The sequence below is a fragment of the Dicentrarchus labrax genome, unplaced genomic scaffold, assembly GCF_905237075.1.
Source record: "Dicentrarchus labrax unplaced genomic scaffold, dlabrax2021, whole genome shotgun sequence".
In the NCBI taxonomy this organism is placed as follows: Eukaryota; Metazoa; Chordata; class Actinopteri; family Moronidae; genus Dicentrarchus; species Dicentrarchus labrax.
The window spans coordinates 23,146,117-23,171,479 of NW_026136722.1; the positions used below are offsets into that span (position 1 = coordinate 23,146,117).

Genomic DNA, 25,363 nt, shown 5'->3' on the forward strand with positions numbered 1-25,363 from the left:
AAACCAAACACTATGGAGCCAGAACAGTCTCATAATGGATAAATGCACACAGAAATGAATGAATGCACGAAAAAAGGACTGTATTTGTGCATTTGTCTCAGTGCTTTTAATTTGTAAACCTCACTGCATTTGTGTGTGGATTTTTGAGACTCTCCTGATGTGACTCCGATCCACGAATGCATTTTTTGTACAAGGGGGTCGTCTGCAGCCAATCAGATGTCTCACTCCTTTACAACCAGTCACATGAGTGCCTCAAATGCGCGTTTGACAATTTATATATCAATGTAACAACTTCCAAATATGTATTTGATGAAAATTGCAAATACCTGACGATTTGTACGTTTGTGAATTTTTATTGCACATATTTAAAACAGGAAATAGTGCGCATCACAAATATGTTTACAAATCTTATTTTTATATGTGATTTTTTTTTAACTTATATATGGATTGAAGCATGTTTGTGTGTACATTGAAAATGCATTTGTGTATCGAGTCATATATATATACAACTCCCAAAATACATTTGTGAGTCCTTTTTCGTGCATTTATTCATTTCTGTGTGCATTTATCCATTATGAGACTGTTCTGGCTCCATAAAACACTGGCTGTAGATAGAGCTGTTTCCTCAAGCTTGGAAGGAGAGGTGCAATCTGCAACTACACCGCTACATGCCACTAAATCCTACTGGACCTTTAAAATGGTAGAGATCCATAGATGGGTTTTATTACTCAGTGGGTTTGGTTCTTTTTTTGCATTATATGGAAACATTTGACTTTATTATGTTTAATTTACGTAAATAACAAAATATGTTTAGTATACTTTAAGCCACTAAAGATGTAAATGTTATTTTACAGTATATTTCTTACATATGTTAAGCAAATTAAGTTATAAGGATTTCACCTTTTAATCCACACTCTAACGTTATTGAAAATATACCCCTTTTTAAAGCTGCAGTAGGTAATTTTTCCTCCTAGAGCTCCTAATCGCATTTGCATGAATCCACCGGGCCTGAAAGAAAACAACCAATCAGAGCCAAGAAAGATACTTGATTATTGAATCTCATTCCCAGGTCGTCAAATACTGACGCTAGAAAAGAGACTCACCTGTATAGTAAATATGAAGCTACCTCCAGTAGCTTATCGTAGTACAAAGACTGTACACAAGGGTCTTTCTGCTAAGCTAAACTAACCAGCTGCTGGCTGTAGCTTCATATTTACCATACAGTCATGAGAGTGGTATCAATTGTGTCATCTAACTTGTGACAAAAAACTGAAAAGGCGTGTTTTCCAAAATGTCAAACTACGCTATCAAACATTTATACTTTATAAAGTACTAAAGTAGACCAATTATATTGTGCCATTTTTGGAACCTGAACATTATTTTTGAACAAGGATCAGAGAGAGACGCAAGTCAATATCAGGTCAAGGGGAGAGAGGTGAAAAGCTCATTCAGGAAAGGTTTGGCAGGAAGCAGGGAAAGGATCTAAGATCAGTTTAATTGAGTGCTTTAATTGTGCTCATAAGCAGGAGTTTTTAAAGGAAACAATGTACATGCATCTTGGAAACATCAAGGACAGCACAAATCGAAGTTGTGCAGACTTGTTTCCACTGTGGTCCTTGGAGGTGCCTGTGACCTTTCTGGGGTTCAGGGGTCAGGGTTCAGTTGCCTTACCTCCGGGGTCATTCGGCTAATGGTGGGCAAGTCATACCCAGCGCCCAGGAAGTTTGGAGCGTAGACCTGCAGCTGAAAGTCGCTCAGCCATTGGACAACGGCCTCTGAGCTCTATGGGAGAGAAGACAGGGGGCATGCTGTCACTGGCTCCGTGTCTGCTCCTTCAACAGCCACTTTTTCTCAGCAGGGCCAAACAAGGGCTACAATTTGGCTGTCAGTATATCTTTATTAATGCCTCAAAGGCAAATATGGATGGAGTTTCAGTGGCATTATAACCCAGCTGCCTCCCGATAAAGTCAATGAATTAGCCCTGGTTAGCCCTGCTTGGCCCTGTAGTGAAAACCCGGCTAAAGTTTAGGAAGGAGAAAGGCCCTGCCCTCTGTAGCAGATTAGCAACAGCATGCTAATCTACAATTGACACTTTACAGCTGGAAAGTAAAAGCAAAACCTCCTGAAGGGCCACAAAACGCTGTATTAGGGCTCTAAAAATACACACTCATTCTCACACACTTGCCCACAAGAAAAACAAAATATTCTCACACTTGTATGGCGTCTTCCTGTTCATTAGAGGTTGGTCCATATAGAGCTACATTGCTAACTACGCTTCTCTAACTACTCAGACTGTAGCGGAACTTCAGAAATGAACTTGAAGTGTGTTCATTGTTAACCGGGTTGAACCTGAGCGCACACAGTACTTCCTGTGTGTTTTTATGACGATTCTATAGCTGCTATATGTCTCTTATGTTAGAATCTAGTTTTCCTGGAGCTGGTTGCACCTGCTGTTCAGTTCAGATTTAGCCTCGGTAAAACTTAAGTGTTTAGCAGAGATTTACACATCTCTAAATTAAAAAGGGTTGCATCACACAAGCTAGCTCCGAACGCAGAGATGTTGTTACTAAATAGCAGAGGTGGGGGACTCGAGTCACATGACTAGACTCAAGTTGCAAATTTGAAGACTTGACTAACATTGATGAAAGACTCGACTTGAGACTTGTGACAGATAACACACGTACGATTACCAGCATATATATATATATATATATATATATATATATATATATATATATATATATATGCTCATTTACCTATGTTGGGCAGTTACTGAGGATGCTGAATCCATTTCTGACATTTTCAAAATACCGAATGACCTTTTAAACCGAGTGGCCATATATATACCATATATTCTAATTAATGCTAATTATTACTATTGGCATGTCATGCCATTGTAACATATTCTCTGCTATTTTAAATGCCTTTGCTCCGTGTTCTTTATAAAATACAAAAACATGAAATTATCAGTTATTGTGTCAGCTGAAAAAAAACTTGCTTGATTCTCATCACAGTGACTTGGGACTTGCTTGTGATTTGAACATGTCACTTACTCCCACCTCTACTAAATTGGCTATTTTATTTTTACCCATTTAAGTATAAAGTAATTATTAAGAAATCTGATGAAAATCAAAATGTTGTTTAGTAAAAATTTTAAATGCAATTAAAATTACTTTTAAATTAAATTAGAAATATCTGACTTTTAAGCTGCTAAACACTGTTGTGTTCCCCAGCTACTTGTCTACTTCACTTACGTAAGAGGGGAAAAAGTCTAAGGAGGTCAGAAGTCCGGCAACACTTACAGTATAAAGCATAACTTAAATGTCTATTGTGAAGCTCAGTGTGGTCGGCTTTGGCCATCGCCATCTTGGCAGTCCTGACTCCACAGCCTGGTTATAATAGTGGATGATTTGCTGCAATGTTCTGCTCTAAATGCAGCAGGGAACAGAGCTACAGTTTAACTGTAATACCACTGCATGACTTCTTCCCATGCTCTTTGTTTCTCTTTAAAGCCCAACATCCCTCATGTCTTTCTCTATTTTCCCCATCTCCTCCCTCTTCTTCTTTTCTTCATCACTCCCCGAGACCCTCCACACCGTCCCTCGGAGGTGATTGGTTTTCCCTCCCCGTCCTTCACCCGTGTTACCTCACCGAGGGAAATATTAGGACGATAGGTGCTAAGGAATCAGGACTCTAGCTAACAGATGGCTGTGAGAACATGGCTTACATGACTGCACACACACACACACACGCATGCATACAGTAGGCAAGCGATGCAGGCACAACCACCACGACCACCTGCTATTTAAATATGCTCATTGGTTTATCAAGCTTGAAATTATTATACAATGAGACGTCAACTTAAATGTGGGCCCACACACGTATGCAAACACACTCACACACACACTCACTTTACAGTGAATAACAGCTTACTGTACATGGTAAGCTCAGATTTCACACTTCTTTTGCTGAGCTAGTCCGCCCACGACATGCACACTGCTGGGCACCTGCCAACACACAGCACACACACACACACACAAACATACACACCAATATCTCAACCAGAGTTATGCTAGCCTGAGGCGCACCTACCAACCATCAATTGAGAGACAATTATCTCTGCAAAAGAAGAAAAATACCGCAATGGAAGAAGAGAAGCTGCAACTAAAAGGAGTGAGTAACAATGGATAGCAGGTAGCAGATAAACAAGAGAGGGCAGGATTCTCTCACACACACTTGCACACAAGATTTCTTGTTCACACATTCATACAAGCCGGAGATCTTTCATTCACACACTCACCGTGTCATGGCTGCATCCGAACACTCGCAGCACGGACGAGGCCAGGTGCGAGAGAAACCGCTGGGACATCTTGGTGTGTGTGTGTGTATAAATAAATATAAATAGTCTGTGTGTGTGTGTCTGTGTCTGTACAAGTTGTGGTTAGGTGACTAAGGAGCTACATTCTCATCTTGCTGAAGCTAGGAGTTGATAGAGGTGTCTGTATGTTTGTATGGAAGAGGGAGAGAGGACTGAATTTGTGGGAGTTTGGGACTGTCCTACCTTCCCCTCGCCTGGCCCTTCCCCTTTCCTGGTTGCTGTGGCGTCGTAAGGCGGCGCTTCGTGGAGTGGACAGCCTGATTGGCTCGATGTCCGAGAGGAGCTGGCGGAGCCTGCTGGGAGAAATACCATTGGCTTCAAGCTGTCGCCCTATCACTGTAAACTTCCGATCAATCAACAGTTCACTTGTGTTCCAACCTGACCTCTCCACCAGCTGATTTCTGGACACTCTTTTTCATTGCCTTCACAAAGAACCAATCAAATTCTAGCTTTCTGAGATATAACAAACCTTATAAACCAATCACACCACTCTACACTTCCTCCTACATCCCCTGCCTTGGCCATCTGTCTGTTACACCAGCCAAGATCTGTGCGTGTATAAGTGTGTGTATGTGTAGAAGTGATACAATGACATTTTTAAAGACCAGTGGATTATGACTCTTACCTAACCTGACTCTCTTCCTGCTTTTAATTTTTATTCAAAAAGTTTTCCTTCCCCTCGTTCTCACCAGTTCCACAACACTTTAAAGTGTGGATACTGTGAATTAATGTCTAAAATCCTACTGTAAGTAAACTCATTAGAGTGGAACACAGTAACTGGGTCGATGAAGGATCACCCTCCGTTCTGGGCCCTGTCCTACCTGCAGGCTGGTCCACAGACTTGGACTGCTCCAATAGATGTTCCTTAGCTTTGGCAGACTGGGACAAGACTGTGGCTAGAAGCTGCAAATACACAAAAACATATGCACCCACGTTACAGGAATGAAGCAATTTACACTTTGTTGCATTAAAGCGACAACAGAACATGTGATCACTTTTTAAGTTGTGGTAGCTAACATGTTAAACTGTAGTAGGTAATTTGTTTTTTTCCTTTAAATAATAATATTTTTTGTCATATTTGCTGAAACTTTCACTACATCCTGACAGTAGAACATGAGACAGATAATCTGTGAAGAAATCAGGTTCCTCTGGCACCTCCTAGTGCTCCTAATGGTATTTGCAAGAATCAACCGGGCCTGAACAAAAACAACCAATCAGAGCCAAGAAAGATAGGTGATTGTTGAGTCTCATTCACAGGGCTTCAAACGCTTTGGGACCCTGGGAATGAGACTCAACAATCAACTATCTTCAAGCCTCCAACCCAAAGCGTCTTCATATCTTTCCCTTACATCTCTTTCCTGACTGGGTCGGCCGGGCTGAAATAATTCATTCATTCATTCATTCATTAAAACTAAACTTATCAGAAAAATGAACACTTGAACATACATCAGTGTGATAAAGACTACATAAAATGACAGAAACCATCTTTTCACATCACGTGTACTTTGATTTTTTTCATTTGGCCCATGTCCCATCTGCTACCATGGAGGCAGCAGGCTTTATGACCTTTACCGCAGTCAGCCAATGGGGGGCAACCAATATGTTTTGGCTTCACTGATGGGGAGCTGTCCTGTTGTCCATCTTTATATATGTCGATGGTCAATACCAGACCAAATAAGGCTGCAGCAGCGAAACTCCTGAATATGAGTACCGTAAGGATTGATTTGATTTATTGCTAATGAATTCAACTTTTCATTTATTAGAAAAGTAATGTGTTATTTTTTATTTTAAATGTTACATAGTCTTGCTTTATTATTACACACACATAGAAATTATATATTATCTTCAGGCTGTGTGTCCCAAATGAATAACCTACATAGATACCTTTATACAAGAATATGGCCTTAGTAGGGAAAAAGTAAAGTGGCTGCATTCTTTTTTGCCTTCTCATCAAGAAACAAAAAAAATGCCAATTCTAAAATCTCATCATCTCAGATGAGATTGATCTCGGTAGTAGGTCTGCCTGGGAAGAAATATATGATGCCTGCTGACCACATTAATCACATTTAAACCTTGCATCTGAAGCCTCCAGTGCGAGCCCAGCAATAAAAATCTGACTAGCTTTGATGAGAAGTGACTGTAGTGAGAGGCAGAGAGGACAGAGCCTAGCAGTCAGTCTTGGCTGCAGTTGGGTTTAATTTTGCTGTCAGGAAAAGTAGGTTTAAAAAGTGCAGCAGTTTCTTAACAGGATGTTTGCTGAAAATGTATGATGCAGCTGGGTGCTTTTATGAGTAAATGACCACCTTGACAGACAGCTTCAGACTAATAACACAAGCAGTACAATGTCTCTGTGGTTGCAATTTGAATAATTCAGCACAGCCCTACCCCTAACCCTAATCACAACATACCCTAACCATAATTCTTGTGGTTTTTATCCAATTTCAGCGCTGTTTTGTCAGCATTAAGCTAGATTTACTAGACCTTGGCTCTTACACTGACATTTTTTCTAAGCCTAACCATCTCACTTGTCATGCCTAAACCTAACCAACCAAACCCACAAACACTTGCCAATCAGTAGTGGTACTGGTGAGTACTGGCCCATCTCAGGCACTGAATTTGCTAATAATTACATAATTCTTTCCAATGAACTTCCTTGGTAATTATTATTCCTAGGAGGTTGGCCAGAAAGAACTACTTTGTTACTTTGTACCAATTATAGGGCAGATAGGAATTTTCTTGAAAGAACTGGTCCATTAAAACCCAGCTACACATTCATTCATTATTCATCAGTGGTGGAAGAATTATTCAGATCCTTTACACCCAGAAAACCTATTCTCTCATTCAGCTTCTTCCTAAGAGTGATGGAACCTTACATGAACAAATGTTTTGCCAAAGTTAGAACTATTTTGATCATTTCATATGAGCTTCTCTTCTGTGCACCAATCAGGATTTAACATTTGAATCATATTGTGATCGCATTTAAAAGTTAGTTTTCTTATGTTGCCACAGTCAGTCTAATCTGATCAAACCACACCCACACAGTCCTGATGAAGCAGATAAGCCGAGTGTTAAAATGTTTTTTACTTGAACTATAATAATAATAATTAATGTTAAAGAGAAAAACTTGTAAGAATTTAAGATTTAAGTTGTCCAACACTCCAATGCATTTATCATACAAATACTCTGTTACAAGCAAAGGGCTTAAATGAAAAATCCACTTTAAGTAAAAGTATAAATGTATTTAAAGTATATAATTATTGGCCGATAATGAGAACATAGGTCTAGTGTTTATAGACATTATTAGACAGTAGTACATGAGACAGATAATCTGCCAGGTTCCTCTGGCTCTCCATTGAACAGTGGTTCTCATAAGAACTAGGAGGAGCCAGAGGAACCAGATTTTTCACACATTATCTGTCTCATGTACTTCTGTCAGGATGTAGTCAGCGTTTCAGCAAATATGGCAAAAAGTTATTGTCATAAAAGTTACCTACTGCAGCTTTAATGTGCAAATAATGCATATTATAGGTTTAAATGTAAAATCTTCATCTGAAAAGTAATTAGTAACTGCAGTTGCCAGATAAATTTAGTGGGGGAAAAAGTTAAATATTTACCACTGAAATGTGGTGGAGTAAAAGTACAAAGTAGCATGTACTACCAAAAATGGTACTTTAGTACAGTACTTTCCATCACAGTTATTTATTAACAGGAACTTTATTTTGCACATATTTTGATTTGTATACTTGTTTTCCAAGAAACTTTTAAGAAATTACAGATCTGTAAAATAAACCTCAACATCTTTTTTCTGCAGTATGTCTAGGTTTTCTGAGGTCTTAATTTCCCAGAAGCCCTTCCTTTAGTTACGACTTATATGCACCTCTTGCAGCCATTTCTTTGTGGCTGTATTTTATAGTGTGTTTGTGTGTGTGTTGTACCTTTACGCCCTCAGCCTGTGCATGGAGGATGTGTGCTGCACTGCCGGCGCTCTGGCCGCTGCCTGACGACCTCACACTGGTCACACTGCCAGAGCTACCCACACTGCTGCGGTCTCCACCTGCAACATGCACACACACAGACACACACACAAAAGCACGCACATGCATTCACACACACATGCAACCGCCCAAACGATATGTATAGATTTTGTGCAGACATGCAACAAACAGATGGATGCATACATTCACACGCGCACACACAGACACACACACACACACGGAGTGGTTTAGCTGATATCCAAAGCAACGTGGTAACAGGTGTGACTCTCCATTGAAATGCACTGGGCAGCATGTGGTTGGATGGACAGGACGGACGGATGGACAGACAGGGTGACGGACGACTGAGCGACAAACACAAAAGTGGAGTAAACAAGACACACCTTTTGCTTACACACACACACACTTCCTCTCACTCTTACTCACTCTCTTTCCTAAGTTTTCTTGTTCTCTCGCACAAAATCTCCATACATCCAGTTGGAAAGACACACAGACTGTAGACCGATGCAGATGGCTGCAGTCCTACACATAAGGCCACTGAACTCAGCTAAGCTTTAGATGGAGGGATAAGCAGGACATGGGGGATCGTCATGAGCAAGTCAAAGAGTATCTGAAAGCCTTCAAACAAGAATTTTAAGCTCAAAAACTAGAAGGATGGATGGATTCTGCTCTTGGGGACACTTGCAATGCGGTACCAGGCAGAAAAGCCTTTTTTGAACGGATGTCAGATACTGTTTGAGCCCTGGTCAGAGTTTAAGAAGTCAGGGGTTGAGGGCTCAGCGCAGCGCGGCTTAGTTACCTGCCACGGGCTTGCGCAGTACCCAGATCTCTTCGTTGGAGCCTCCATGGGGCCCGCTGGATGGGGTGGGAGAGCTGTGAGGACTTGCCTCTGAGCCACGACAACCTTTAACACAGAACACCACTGTTAGCCGCTAACCGACCCTAAACTGGCCTCTAAAGCATTGCTAACCTTTTGCTAAAAAAAAAAAGAATGTTTAAAGCAGCAACAATTTATGTTTTTGTCAAATTTGAGCCTGTGGAAAAGCCTGAAAATACAAATTTACTATTACTTTATAGTTGATATAACTAATGATATGGCTAATATGTGTGCATATGATACACGACAGCCTTTAACACAGAAGACCACTGTTAGCTGCTTACCGACCCTAAAGTGGTCTCTTAAGCATCGCTATTCCTTTCTTATTAAAAATAAGCATTAAAAACAGCAATAGTTTATGTTTTGTCAAATTTGGGTCACCTGAAAATACAAATGAATACCTTAAAAAGTTGATATTGCTAACGTGTTAACAACCAGTTGCCTATTGGTGCAACATTAGCATTAATGTGAAGTCATGTTTCTGCCTAATCTGTTAATGTAAGTCCAATATTCAATCTCCTTTAAACTCTGTTTTGGTCTCCGCCATTACATGAGAAACATTTCAACTCTTTAGCTACTAAATGCTTCACTATGTTCACCAACTGGTCGCTTACTTTGTTTGCACTTTAAATGCTCGGTAAAACAGACCGTAAAACTAAAACAAGGAGCTGTAAGAGGCTAAAAAGCAAGAGTTGGGGGGAACTGCAGAGTTTGGTAATAATTCTCAAAGGCTTATATTCCACATAGGGGCCGATTACACAGAAACTCTGCTAAATACGCAACGCTGATTCTGAAGATAAAGAAAATGTATCTGATGTGAAGAAAATTATTTTACAGAACATTTACAGTATTATATCTCGTATTAAGAATTAGTTAAGTCACATATGTCAATCTGACATTAGGTTAGTATGGTGGTATCAATGTTTACCTTCCACTGCATCTAAAATGATCTAAAATGTGCAGTATTGCAACTGTCAAAGCTACATACAGTAGTTGTCCCTTACAAATACACTCGGCAAACTACCTCACTTCAGCGACTGACACTATGAATTACTTCTGCTGGTTACAGACGTTGTAGTCTGTTTGATAGTTTTAGAAAAAATTTAAAAGTTAATTTAAATTAATTCCAAACTTATCCGCGAAAAAGTTATAATTTAAGAGGGGCCAGTAGGAGAGCAGGGTGATGGGGTAAAGGCGGATAAGGGAGGCCTTTTTAAAAGGATATATAAGTTTCACACTCCCTTACACACCACACTTTCATTCTTGCATTCATGCTCACACACAGATACACAGAAAAAACACAGCATATATATATAGATATATGAAAACATTTATATACCCATAGTACATAAATAAATCCATAACATGTATAGCTGTGTATATACACATATATGCCATAATGTACATACACATACATATATAATGCAGCCATAGTTGTGTGATTATATATGTAAGCCTTGTCAGAATGGGGCTGCTGTTGTGCATTTGGAGAGTGTGATAAACCATTATAACCATCTTAATGAGGGTTTATGAATGGTTTATATGCGTAAGCCAACAGTGCTCCAGAAAAACACAGACATTCAAAAGTAACATTTGTTTTCATGTAATGCCGCAGCTCCTTCTTGTGGCCGTTTTGCATCCCTCCAAGTGACCTCACAGTCTGTTTTCAAAGACTCTGAACAGCCTTTGTTTTGACTTGAATCATTTGTGAGTTAAAAAAAATTACTGTTTTCAACCAATGTGATGAAGCCTTAGGGAAAACGCTCTGACCTGATGTAGTTATAAGTAAAGGCATTGCATTTGTATTTATTTGGGTGCTGCATTTTCATTTGTGGACTTACTGTATGACAGGAAATCTGTCTAAAAGGGATTTATTCTCCTGGAGGAAACAAAATGGTGTCCAGTGAAGACTCCCATTCACAGAGTATAGACAGTTTCAGTGAATACCTTACCTGCAAAACATCCTGGGTGACATTTTCTAACAGTGTGTTGTGTGTTCTTACATAACACTTGACATTTTATAACTTGCAAATCATTGTGTGTAATACATAATTTCAGCATGTTTTTTTAATACCTGGTGTTCAAGAAGGGCTTACAAAAGAATTGACGTTATTCCATATACAATATCTTTTTTAGCTAGAGAGAAAATATCACCCGTTAATGTCAGAAAAGCTGGTCTAAACGTTTTACTTGAAGCAATAATGACAATTTCACTCATTGTGGTTGTTTTTCATCCGTCCAAAGGCTGATATAGACATTCAATTTTTACTTAAGTATTCCCACCCTTTACCACCACACACACTCTCACACACACATTGAGGGTATAAGTGCAAGGTGGGTAAAATGGTGTTAAAATGATCAGACGTGACAATAACACAGAACAAAAAAACACGGTTGTTACACACAGTCTGGTCAGGAGATAGTTGTGTATGATGTGTATGTGTGTTTAAGAAACTAGCAGGGTTGTCTTGGTGGTTGGGGCAGTGGGGATATAGAGGGGGAGGAGGAAAAAACGAAGAGGATAAAACAAAGGCAAAGAAAGAACTGCAAAAAACAAGGATCCAAGACATTTAACTGAGGCACAAACCAACTCAGGTGAACAGGCATCTGTTCTTCCTTACAAGCAAAGAAATTTACAAAAGATTCTTCTGTGGGGAGCAGCAGTATTACAACCCCATCCAAAAAAGCCACGTCACTACATGAGCATTACTTTATCAACTTTGTTTTCTCATTTCCTACACAGCTGTTTTTGTATTGACAGAAATGCTACAGTAGTGACTAAACCCACATGAGAGGGGCATGACTTATGATTATTTACATATTGTCTTAAAGCCAAAGTTATGGTTCAGGCTTAAATTACAAACTGTAATGCTGTATTACATACATGAAATCTAGTGTAGGAATGGCGGACTCCGCCACCAACAAAGTCAATTATATAGAGAGGTAACAGACTGTAATAGCTCATTTACACTTAGCCACAATGCACCTTGAGCTGATCAAATTGTTATCTGAAATATAAAAAACCCAAGTGTAAGTGCAACCCAGATGCATTAGAGACTCCAATTTCAATCCAAAAAAATTAAGAGGCAGATTACCAGCAACCTCTGAGGGATGGTTTGAGACCAGAGTATGCACTCTGGTAAAATGGTAAATGGACTGTACTTATATAGCGCCTTTCTAGTTTTTCGACCACTCAATGCGCTGTACACTACATGCCACACTCACCCCATTCACACACATTCATACACTGATGGCTGTGGCTGCCATGTAAGGTGCCAACTGCTTACCAGAACGGAAACTAATAATTCATACACACTCATACACCGATGGTCAGATGTTGAAAATGTGTAAATGCATCTGTCTCTTTAAAGCTGCAGTAGGTAAATATGAAAAAAAAAAAAAAAAACCTATATATATAATATATATATATATATATATATATATGTTTGTACATGTGAAAAAATTGGGTTCCTTTTGGCTCCTCCTAGTGCTAATCAGAGTCAAGAAAGATAGATGATTGTTGAGTCTCATTCCCAGGTTGTCAAATTTAGATCCTGGGAATGAGACTCAACAATCAACTACTCCCAAAGTGATTTGGCGCTTCCTCATTCAACGTTACGACTCAGCACCCATAAACTTACGGATCTACAGCAGGTCGACAAGCTAATCTTAGCATAGCAAGTCATGGCAAAAGTAGCTCTCTGGTCCGGCTGTGGCTACTACTGTCTCTGTTTGACCAGAAGAAATATACTTGCTTGTGGCTAATGAAAATAAAAGTGCCAATAAAGAAGGGAGCGCTGTGCCCTCTGAATATGAAAGGTTAGGCCTGTAGTTAATTTCTCTTTTTACTTGCATTTACTCCTCTCATGCATGCTCACACATAATTTCATTGCTGTCATTATTAGGAGCTGTAAATTATAATATCAACTGTTCTCATCAGTTCATTCATGCTGCTGTTCCGTGTGCCACTCTACCTCCCTATCACTGCCACTCTTTGCAGATTCATCAGCCTCAGCAGATTCATCAGCCACCACCGCCAGTGTCTGGACCACTGACATATTAAAGATGAAAATGAAGCCAAAATATCCCGGATACGACCACTGCCATCTTTCGCCACTTGGAGCCAGAGTCTGCGCAGTAGCCCTACAGTATCAAAGTCCCGCCAATACGCCTGGCCGCCAATCATGACGCGAAAGGCCCTTTTTATAGCTTCAAAAAGCAAATTAAAACCAAACTTATAAGAAAAATGAACACTTGAACATACATCAGTGTGATAAGAACTACCTAACATTCCAGACACCGTCTTTGTGTAAAACATTTATTTCACGTGGCACAGAGGCAGCGGGCTTTGACCTATACTGCAGTCAGCTGCCAGAGGGCGACCAAGATGTTTTGGGGAGCTGTCACGTCATCCATCTTTTATGTCAGTGGTCTGGACTCAATGTGGGAGGGGGGGTATTTTGCTGCTGCTCAGGGCAGACCCCCCTCGATCCCAAAAATCTCCCTGTAGAGTCTAAGCACTAAAGACTTTCTGTAAGAAAGACTTAATCATCACACATCATATGTTATAATAAACAGTTATCTTAATTCACTTATTTCTCCTAATTCAAAAGACAATAGTTATGGTAATGACGGTGATAGAAATTGTTGGCAGTGTTCTAGTAAAACGGGCATACTGACACATATTAATACCAGCATCTTGACTGGCCTGATTTGCATGTAGCCCAGGAAAACCGAAATGGATGCAATCAAAAAAGATGTGGCTAAGTGTAAATTAAAGTATACTAATTAATATTAATAAACTATTGGAAAATACAATACACTTCAAATGACAAGTGTAAATTCCTCATTTGCAATCTTTCTTCGTGTGTGGCTTTGCTTATGGCTTGCTGTCTAAAAGCTGACTCTCAGTAATGAAAATGACGACAGCAGAAAAACAAAAACAAAAAAGTTATACAGTATGAGCAACACAATTACAGAAAATTACATAAATAATGATCCATAACAGAAAACTTCAATGGATGCCTTCTTAGAACAACATTTAGAACACCAATAAGAATCTTACATAACCAATCAGAAATATAATTTTTATACTGGGAGATATTTGAACAACACCAGAGGAAAGCATCTTTTGAAGCTTTAATAATAATAATAATAATAATAATAATAATAATGAAAAAGGGGGCGTGTACCTGGGGCAGTGGGTGTGTCTCCCTGTGGGGTTGTCACGGGCGACTTGTTATAGCCAAAGGAAGTAAAAAGTGGAAGCAGTGGCTGATGGGAATGTGGTGGAGGAGGAGGCGGTGGAGGCAGGATATGGATCTGATGGAACGTGGTGTCGTTGCCGTTGACTACCGCGTTGGCAGGGGCAACCGTTGCCGGAGGAACCAGCGGTATCTTTTGAAACTGTTGAGTGCAAATGACTGTGCTGGCCAAACCTAGATAACACCCACCGTGACGACACACCGACACACACACAACCAGCCAACAGTGAACCACCGCCACGTAACAAACAAACGACAAAACAGAGAATTACATGTAAGAAAAAGGGGGGAGAAAAGAAAATTAAAAACAAAGGCTGAAGTTACAAAATTAAACAAAGAAATCAAAGTGGGTGATGCTGATGATGAAGGCAGGAGGACGAAGAGAAGGAGACAAACACAAATGTGGGCATCGTTGAAATGAAATATATAGAGAGGTAAAAAGAACGGATGGATGTTTTGACTTCTGATTTGTTACTTGTTAAATTACTACTCCATCATTATCATCATGCAGGCCTCAGGTTTTGGTTGCTTAGTAATGACAGTAGTGCAACCTCCTTAGTGCCTTGGGTAAGAGGATGCGGCGGGTGTTCTTCATCATTTTTAGATGCAACATCTGAACGGCCCCTAACTCGTCAGATGTCTCTATAGCTAATTTTCCCGTTCTTGACTACTGTATGGCGGGCGAATATGATATATAGAACTCACCTGTTTAAATCATATTAAGGCTAGTATTCAATTATGCATAATTAAGGGCGCAACCACTTTAAATGACAGCAGTTGTTTTCAGTAACCTTGCTTCATTCAGCTCCAGCCATGCTCTTTGCCACAGAATCTAAAGAACTGTCCAACGTGTTGGTAGTACTTTATAGTTTTTGTGCTTTCAAAGACATTTATGTTTCATGATAGCAAAACCTACCATTGCCCGCGGATAATGACATTGCACATTTTTTGTTCAGCTGTGTTCCATTAGTACTTTGCTGGAAGTGGAGCTGCGCCAACAAAATCAGTCAAATCTTTGTCTTACTAGAGCCTACTAGCATATAGACACAATTCTGCATAAAGATGAAGCGTGCGAAAAACATGAATGTCCCTATCTAGAGCCAGTGTTTGGTATGTCCGTTCAGAGCTACTGTAGAAACGTGGCGGGTCAACATGGCGGACTCCTTGGAAGGCGACCCACTGGGTCTGTAGATAAAAACAGCTCATTGTAAGGTCACGAAAACACAATGATTCCTATATTCGGCTGATTATACAGTAATGAAAACATGGCTACGAATATTATATTCCATTTCTGCCAGTAGGTCCTCCTAAATGTTACACGTCCGGTTAAGTAACATTAACTGGTAGTTTCCCACCCTTTGTCGGAATCAGATTTTTGGATTGTGATGATTGCTGCAACATTAAGATCAATTTACTTAACTGACTGTAGGAAATGTAAAAAATGTAGCACAGTGTAAGAGGAAAGAGAAGGAGCAAATGAGAGGTAGGGTATATGTAGAAGGGACTGGGGAGAAGTGGTGGGATAAAATAATAATTAAAAATTGATGAAAAACTGTTGAGTAAATGAAACCTCTTGCTAAAACATCTGCCATAGCCCCAAGTGTGTGTGTGTGTGTGTGTGTGTGTGTGTGTGTGTGGCTGTGCCCTGGCAGTTATTCAACAGTATAGCTGTGTAAGCTGAGTGGGGGTGCTCCAGCTGTTTTATACTTTATACTATACAGCTCTTGCTCTATAATGTACTGTATGTGAGGACAGACACGGCCACAATGGCATGTTCCTTTACTGGAGCAGGTTCCATAGTGGTAAATAGACTATACAGTAAATATCAAAGAAGAGAACGATGACCCGAAAAGGAGACATAATGTGAAAGACAGAGGTGAGTGAGAATTTAGTGATCACAGGGATGAAAGCAGAATGTAAAAGAGAGACAGATATACAGACTTAGACTAAGTAGACATAATACAACAGAGAGACAGACGGATGGACAAACAGAGATACCAGACCTACAGACAGACACCAATAGACAGTTAAAAACATCTGATCCTCTTTGTGACTGCGCAATGATACTTTGGGATGACGGGATGGATGTGAATGTGATCTGTAGAGTTTCGGGAGATTGACACATTAGCTGGTCAGCTTGCTGTTCAGTCATGAACACAGATATGACACTAAAATGACCCTGGCAGATCTTGATTAGCACACAGCTCATTGTTAGTTTGTTAACTTTCTTGCCACGTTAGATAAAGAGATTGAGATCACTCATTATCTAGAATTAGCTTCCAACCGCTTTGTCAGGGGTCAGCAACATTTGCTATCAAAAGAGCCAAAAAAACTAATCTGTCTGGAGCTGCAACACATGGTTGAGCCTAATAATGCTAATTTCTAGATCAAGCAAAACTGGTAAGCTAGCCGCACATTTATTTTATTTTTATTTCTACAGTTTACATAGAATATTGCATTACAGTTATAAATGCAATGTATCAAAGCATTTATAGCTTCTTGAGGTGTAAGAAAAAAAAAATCGATTCTCAAAAACACTATCGATTTCTGAGTTTAAACCAAGTGTAAACCTATCGTGACATCACCCATTGATTTGTGGAGTACCGTTTTGCAGCCTCCAGTTCTCAATTCAAGTGAATGGGGTCAGTGTGTTATTGCAGCCAACGGCGCTGCCACCTGCTGGATCTCCATAGAATGCAGGTTTAAGACACTTCAGGTTGGCTACACTTTTTAGACCCAGAAGCTCTGTCCATTATATATACAGTCAATGGTTTAAACCACCAACAGTCAGATAGCAGCGTTTTAACAAAAACTACTACTATTAAGTACTAAGATGTTGGATGTTACAGGGATTACGACCATTTTCTTAAATTAGGTTAAAAGAAAAACAATCACAATATCATATCAACAATCACAGGCTATCGCAATATATTGAATGGTGACCTCGTATTGTGATACATATCATATTGCTGATTCATGCCAATACACAGCCCTAAAAGCTACAGCTAATTTTCAGCGCCGTCACTATAAGGGTCAGTTTTTGTACAGATTGACCAAACGAGATGTTAATTAGTGAGCTTCATAGGGGCTTGTTGGTGGATTTTGTTACATTTGGAGAGGCTAGCTGTTTTAAGTCTCTGTGCTAAGTTATGCTAACTGGCTGCTCTTCTTATCTAAATGTCCGAAAGACAGCAAATAAGCATATTTCACAAAATGTTCAACTATTTTGACATTGTTTTTAGTATCATAGGTTTGTAATGAACTAGCTGACAGGTATTTTGTTACACTTTAGAAGTGTTTCCAAAAGTAAAGCTAGCTACTTAGCTACATTGAATTAACATTACAGGTTAAACTTCTTAAACCTCATAGGCTCTTTGCCACTTGGTCTTTCTAATCCACATATTTATACTTTTAAATTCTAGTCTAGTACAGTTAAATTATCATCATCATGTCATTAATTATCCTTTTAATATTTTACTCAATATAAATGTGATAGTGAGTGAGGCACTGAATGTGAGAGTGGTATTAATTGTCTTATCTAATTCTAGGCAGGATAATGAATGAGCCAGGGGCGGATCTAGAGAAATGTTCATGGGGTGGCATGGAGACTTTAAGGGGTGACAGAAATATATGCTGATTTAATCACAAACAATCACATATATGAATATTTGCCTGGCTTCCAAATGAAGAGATTTGAACTCACAAACATTACTGTGGCACATTAATAAAGCATTAAATAGAAATATATTGCATTATAAATCGGTCAATTGTTTCCAAATCTTCAGACATTCTTCCAAATATTATTATTATTATTCCAAATCCTTTTTCATTGAATTTAAGCCTAATGTTCCCATAAATTCCCATTAAATTAATGATAACGATGATTTGTGTTTTTTAAAAATGCCTGGCCTGGTTTGGTGTCAAATGCCTATGCCACCCCTCTAGATCCACCCCTGGAATGATTTTCCAAAATATCAAATTACTGTCATTCATCATGTCAGCTAAGGGAACTGAAACACATTATTAACCAGGGACATATGGATGATTTTAGTGTCTATATTCTCATTACTCAACAGGTACTTTCTTCATCAGGCTGAACTCCTAAACACTGGTGGAAGTGCTACTAAAATGCTTCACAAGTTTGGATTGGGTGATTGGTACCACTGTGCTGCTGCTGGCCGACTCACAGAGGTCTTCTTTCCAAATGCGTGAGCTTCATTCTAACCTCTATTCATCCAAGGAAAGTTAACTAATGAGGTGGTAAGGTTAGGTGACCTCAAGGGTTTGTGAGAAAGGCTAGAACATTCAGTGACTTAGCTTCACTTTTCTTCTTCATCTTCTTCTTCTTTTTCTATCTTCTTCCAAATATGTATAATATATTCCCAGAACACTTGGCTTGATATTGTAATAACTACTCCAACACATTCACATACACACACATAGGAGAGGACACACACCTGTGCGCTTGCTGATGACCTCTACCATGGTGGAAGGGAAGTAGCCCACACGGTCATTTCCTGTTCGGTTGTCATGGATACAGCCTTTCCAGCGTCCGTCAGGGTGCTGCTCCAAAACCTGTCAAGTTTCACAAACACATAAAAAAATATATATTTATTTTTATGTAATTTATATGAACATTTTATGGAACTGTGTTTGTGTAAATCCCCCCCCCACCCCCCACCCGAACAAACTGGGTTAACTGGTTTAATAATATTTAGAGCTATTTTTAGCTTTTCTAAAAGTTACTGAAAAATGAGTGGGGTTGGACTAAAATGTAGCAAGTGAATACAAGCTTCTGTAAAAAATATTCTTAGTAAAAACTACTCATTCTTGCACATTCATTAGTAATCTCAGTGAATATGTAAGAAAATTGACGACAAATGATTTGAGAGAGCTGAGTGCTTCGCAGGGTCAGCTTGGCTCAGAAGTTTGGCGGTTTAATCCCCGGCTCCTCCTGCTGCATTTTTTTATTAAGCAAAATAGCGAACCCTAAAATTGTTTCCGATGCTGTGCCATCGTAAGCTACTGCTGTGACTGAGATTTGCAAATATGTCACATACATATTAAATAGAGAACAACCATAATAATGTGTAGCAAATGTAGTTTTTTATTATTTTTTAACGCAGTAATGATATTGTGACCCCTAATCTCCTCCTTTCAGCTTTGATGTCAGAAATGATCAGTATATGCATCTTTTTTGCTGTTGTTGACATTGAGAATGGACATTCTGTGTGTGTGTCTGTCTGTGTGTGTGCGTGTGTGTGTGTGTTTGTTACCGTAATGACGTCTCCTGCTTTGATGTTGAGGCTTGTCAGGTCGTAGTTGTTGCAGTAATCCTTCAGAGCCCGAACCTGAAGGGCCGCTGATGCATCTGAGAGACAATAAATCATACTGTACATTACAGCAGACCATTCACATTATCATGCCTATACTTATATACTATATAATAGTTCCAGTTATTGGGAATGCTTAATGATCACCTTTCAAAACTCTTCAACATAACACCATTACCTCATTGTGGTATCTCTGTACATATGTTACTGTTACAGTGTATTCTGTGTTCACTTAAAGGGATAGTGTAACATGTGGGACATTTTTTTGAGAGATAATTTTATTTGATTTCTTGCCAAGAGTTACAGTAGATTGAGAGGTTAGATTAGCGTAGAATGAAGTCTGGAAAAAAACTACAACCGTGCCTTTTCCACCAATAGGGAACTAGCTCCGTTCTGGTTCAAGCACCTAGTTTTGAACCATTCTGAGCATTTAGATCAAAACTAAACTGGTTCGGAAACCTGAAAAGTTGGTTCCCAAAATAGCATGTTTTCCTTGGGAACCAAAGTGGGAGTGTCATATTATACAGGTCGTGTATACGACCTATGAACCATTCAGAGCATTTTGATCAAAACTCAATTTGTTCGACTTCAAACTGGTAGAAGCACAGGCTGGTTTGCAAGGTTACACTAAGTTTCCAAAAATCTTGACAGAACCAGTTCAAGAACCAGAACAAATTTGGTGGAAAATGAGCCAACATGTCAGTTTTACTGTTTACTCTTGTTCAAATTACAACAAGATACAAACCGTTGTTTGTGAGCTTCAGAGTTTCTGATTCTAGATCTTGCTACCTTTCATCCATTTCTGATCTCATTTATAGAAATAAACTGACTTCACTCTTTTATGCTTCTTTCCTGGCTTTACTACTCTATCCATCCATCCATCCATCCATCCATCCTACCCCTTAGCAGTTGTTTGATCTCTCTGCTGGCTTGTGTTGCAGTGAACTGGTAGACGATGTCCAGTGCAGTCTGGCTGTAGGTGTTTCTCACTGTGGCATTGATGCCACTCTGTAGAAGAGAGAAGATGGATTCAATATATTTAATGGTTTTTTTTTCAGACATGAAGTGATAAATCAGAAAGGATTCTGAGGATCTTAAACACCTGAGGGGAGTAATAATTTACCATCATGTCGTCAACAGAAAATAACCCATGCATGCTCCTTCCTGTAACTCATCTACTATTTACAACCACCTCTTATTTCAGACAGCCAAAAGCTTGAGAGCAGTATCACATTCAGATCTGTTGAGTCCAATGTAGGCCGAAGAACAAAGATGAATTCAGACCGCTTCAGGACAAAGACTTATAACCTTTCACAGCCGGGCGTCTACATGACAGAGTTAGTTTTTCATGCTGCAGCTCACGCAGTCATTAAAACATATTGCCTCTCTTGTTCTCATAAAGCCCTGCAGCTTTTTAATGTCACCAGCACAAATGGGTAATTTGCATCATCTCTCTTGAAATTGTAATTTAGCACTTTTTCTCATAACTGCCTCAGTTTTATCACATGGGGACGTAGGGATTTTCCAAACCGTTTCATAAATAAGCAAAGGCCTCAGACCCCCACTGCATTTAATGCATCTAATATTTCCCAAAGAACCTTATTTCAGAATATTTTCATAATGGTAAGACTGACTGCAAATACGGTACGAGTCATCAAAACATATTTTTATGAAGGAATTTTTTATTTTAATTTATATTTTAAGGCAAACTGGGACTTTCAATGACCTGGATTACATCTTATAGGCACAAATGTAGTCATAGAAATAAGTCATATGCATATGCATTTCCATATGCTTGTACTGTAGACTTTTAAAGTTTGTTTGTTTGTAAAGTTTATGTCCAGTTGGACAGTTTGCCTGCAACCAATTTTGTGTGATGGTAAGATATCTTAAAGACACATATAAAGACTCTGCTTTTGTACAAACATTTGTATCTGATGTGTTTTTTTTCACAAGAGTTCAATTACTTAAACTTAAAATACTTAAAATCTACTTCTGCAGAAAATCCGGAAGCTATGAATATGCAAATTTAGTTAATTTCTCAAGTGTTCCTGCTGGACACAAGATGTCTCCTACTATCCTTCAAAATCTATTTTCATTTTATTTTTATGGCTTCGATTATTGTATTTTCGTATTCTTTTCATTTTACTTTTATATTTAATAACATTTTGTGTTCCACAGCTATCATTTTGTTTTGTCTGTCAAAGCACTTTGTAAACTCTATTTTTAAAAGGTGCTATATGAATAAAGTTATTATTATTTTTTATAAATGTAATTAAAAATTAAAAACAATAGTACAATGTAGTACAAAAGTACAACAATTTCCTCTTGAAGTATAAAGTATAAAGTAGCATAAATACAAGTTTACTAGTATTTTATTGGAGTAGTTTTCTTCTTTTTACTGGTTAACCCATGTATACTGAAAGGGTTCCTTGAGATCATGACACTTCATTTTATCATTAGGTTGCAACCTTCTATTCTTTTTGATATGGAAAACATCTTCAGCAGTCTAGTCATTCATCACAGACAAATTATGTTTTATGGAAATACTTTTTATGTCACCTTCTGTAAGTATTACTGTCACAGCTATGATATTTTATAGAGTGGAGACAGCCGTTAAAATTCAAGGGAGGCCTTGGCCTTAAAGTGCTCATACACCTGGTGTTGGAAAGTTAAAACAATGGATTGTAGCTGTCCCTGAAGTCAGTGGTACCCAACCTGGGGCTAGGGACCCCAACTGGGGTTGTCAAAGCTTAATGGGGGGTTGGGTGTCCTTCTTGATTTTAAGGGGTGTAACAAAGATATAGAGTAGGCCTATATCTCAGCATTTCATTCAGTTCAGTAAATCAACTCACGTTGGAAATGTTTATTAAGCAGTAGAGCATATTTAGATGTTGGTGTCTAGGCTCCGACCTCATCACTCCCCGCAGATATGTTTACATAGAGATATTGGGGAGTGATGAGCAAATACCTTAAACCCCTAGCCGGAGCCTACAGGTGGATGCTGGGGTGGTGGTGGGGCTTACAGTGCAGCAGGCAGCAATAGCTTATAGAGCAGCAGCAGCAGCAATACAGATGCAGGGCAACAGCCTGAACTAGCTCGCAGGCTTCGTTCCCTTTATTTGAGTAGATAGAATTGTTAATTAATCTGGGTTCATTGTACAGTTTATCTGTACTGTTAATGTTATGCATTGAATATAATATGAAATATCCAAAAAATATAAAACTAAATCAGGGGTTGCCAGTTTACTCTGTGATATAAAAGGGGTCCCTAAAAATAAAAAGGTTGGTAACCAATGCCTTAAGTGAAGTTTTCAGTAATGTTCCACTTACGTCCAGCAGGAGTCTCACTGCCTCGGTCTTTCCACACAGGGCAGCTTCGTGCAGGGCAGTGCCGGCTTTGGTCTGTCTGTTGATGTCGATGCCTGCCTGGATCAGCAGTCTGGCAGCAGAGGGCAGAGGAAAAGGTAAAGCCAGTAAGGGAAGGAAGTTTTGGAAGTGTAGTAAGTGATAAAAACAGTAGAAAACAGTATTGGAAGGAGAGAGAATGAAGAGGTGAGAAGGGTGAAAAAGTCGAGACGGGTGTCAAAGAAGCAGATGTAGAGGGAGGAGGAGTTGAATGAGATGAGTAGGTGATATAGAAAGGGGATAGGTAAGGTAGTGTTTACAGCACCAAGACTGTGTATGTAGGACTAAAACTAAGGGCTGTCTTGAAAAAAAGATCTTGATCTCAATCAGACCACTGGTTACATTACAACTATTGTGTCACAAACTGAGTTTAAAATTGGTTACTTTTCTGCCCACCATGATAAAATAATCAGCTAGGTAATGGCTGCTGGTCAACACTCTATTTATGATCACATTTCATACTAGTTCCACCGTCTGACTAAAGAAACAAAAAAGTGTGTGAGAGATGCTTCAGGCTACGGAAAAGGTTTGCAGAGGAGATTTCTTTGCTAGATTTTTTTCCTTTTACTGAAAAGAAGAAAATAACTATGCCTCTTTTCAACTTTGTTAATGTTGTCTCTACAAACAACAATCCCCGCTTCTCTTTTCATTTTTTTATCCAGTTTTTCCAAGGACATTTTCAGGGCTGTTACGTCAGCGTTAAAGGTTCAGTAAACAATTCCGCCATGATAGTTGATTTAGTAGTTGATAGTTGATGCTTTGGGTGAATAAAAATCAAGCATTACGTGGATGTTTTGAAGTGCAGGAGAAAACATAAGCAGCCAATTCCAGTTTGACTGTTTTTTTCATGGCTGATACAGATACCAATTATTAGGATATATTACTATACTGAAAGACAAAAGCTTGGTGTTGAAGACCTGTATGAATTACTGCTCAACTAGAAGCAGCCTCGTCTTTTCCCTGACAGCGGGTAACACTGCGCATATTTGACCCACATACTGCCCCAGCCAGAGGGGCGGGAAGTAGCCTGGGCCTTGTTGTTGCTTTGGGTGCCAACAAGATGGGCTTGTACTCGGCCATGTCCGCTTGAAAGGGCTGAACCACCCAGATGGGAACATCAAGGTTCAGGAGGTCTTTAAACCAGATTTTCACGTTGACCCTTATCATCCTCAGGTTGTCAATGTACATGAGAAGACATATTCACATTTTATGCAGCATGTAACCACGACGACAACACTGCGTTCACGGTGTATCCTTGAAAGAATTAAATGCTATTAAGACAAAGAAACACCTCCATGGGTAATACCAAGAAAGAACACCTCAATGCCCCCCTTTCCTAATATTGCTTCAGACATGTCCTCTGAATGCCCCCTGGTGGGCAATACCGCCCCCATTGAGAAACGCTACTCGAGTGTAATAAATGACAGTATGTGGCTACTCTGGCCATACTTGATTGTGGGATAAAGTCATTGTTGTTGTTGGTCTTTTTATGTTAAGTATAGATTATGACCAGAGAAAAGGACGTTAGGGCAAGAGACACACTGTAGTTCATTGAGCAAAAAGCTGCTCTAACTTCTACTGAACTAGACTTTGTATGTGTGAGTGTTTATGCCAGTGTGTGGCTTCCACAGACTGCTGGCCATGCCTAATGAGCGTCATTTATCAGTGTCACTTCCAGAGAGGCAGGCTCTGCTCTATCAACTATGGCAGGCTTTGTTCTCTCTCTCTCTTTATTTTTCTATCCCTCTCTCTCTCTTATCTTCCCTCAGTTACAGTCTTCTCTAATCTTTCAGTGTCTCTGTCCCTCCCTTCGCCTCTGTCTGAGTCTGCCAGACATGCAGCCCTCTGCACCGACACACACACACACACACACACGCATACACACACACACACATATATAGCCCTGAGTTACTTAAAAGTAGTTGAGAGTGATGAGAGGAAAAATAGACTTTGTGGTGTGTGTTTATTTGCCGTGGCACATCATTCTGCTGCGATCTTTCATCCTGAAGCCTTGTGCTGAATGCTGACATCGCCACAGCAACAAACAAAAGTCACTTTGCCATGATGCTCTCTTGCAAAAACATAAACCAAAATTAAAGATCGTCGAGATG

General features: G+C 39.3%; 1 protein-coding gene across 8 annotated transcripts in view; it reads right to left on the minus strand.

Moving 5' to 3' along the window:
* caskin1 (CASK interacting protein 1) overlaps positions 1 to 25,363 on the minus strand; it is a 110,487-nt gene that overhangs the window by 13,532 nt on the left and 71,592 nt on the right. For 2 of the 8 annotated variants that reach the window (XM_051386817.1, XM_051386819.1), the window contains exons 7-16: positions 23,178 to 23,286; positions 20,744 to 20,852; positions 19,788 to 19,882; positions 18,969 to 19,086; positions 14,440 to 14,685; positions 9,170 to 9,274; positions 8,314 to 8,432; positions 5,200 to 5,281; positions 4,562 to 4,674; positions 1,672 to 1,782 (exon numbers count right to left, since the gene is read on the minus strand). In XM_051386817.1, the coding sequence (XP_051242777.1) occupies positions 1,672 to 1,782; positions 4,562 to 4,674; positions 5,200 to 5,281; positions 8,314 to 8,432; positions 9,170 to 9,274; positions 14,440 to 14,685; positions 18,969 to 19,086; positions 19,788 to 19,882; positions 20,744 to 20,852; positions 23,178 to 23,286 (1,207 nt within the window). The remainder of the gene's footprint in view (positions 1 to 1,671; positions 1,783 to 4,561; positions 4,675 to 5,199; positions 5,282 to 8,313; positions 8,433 to 9,169; positions 9,275 to 14,439; positions 14,686 to 18,968; positions 19,087 to 19,787; positions 19,883 to 20,743; positions 20,853 to 23,177; positions 23,287 to 25,363) is intronic. The other 6 variants (XM_051386818.1, XM_051386820.1, XM_051386823.1 and 3 more) reach the window with 6 other exon arrangements.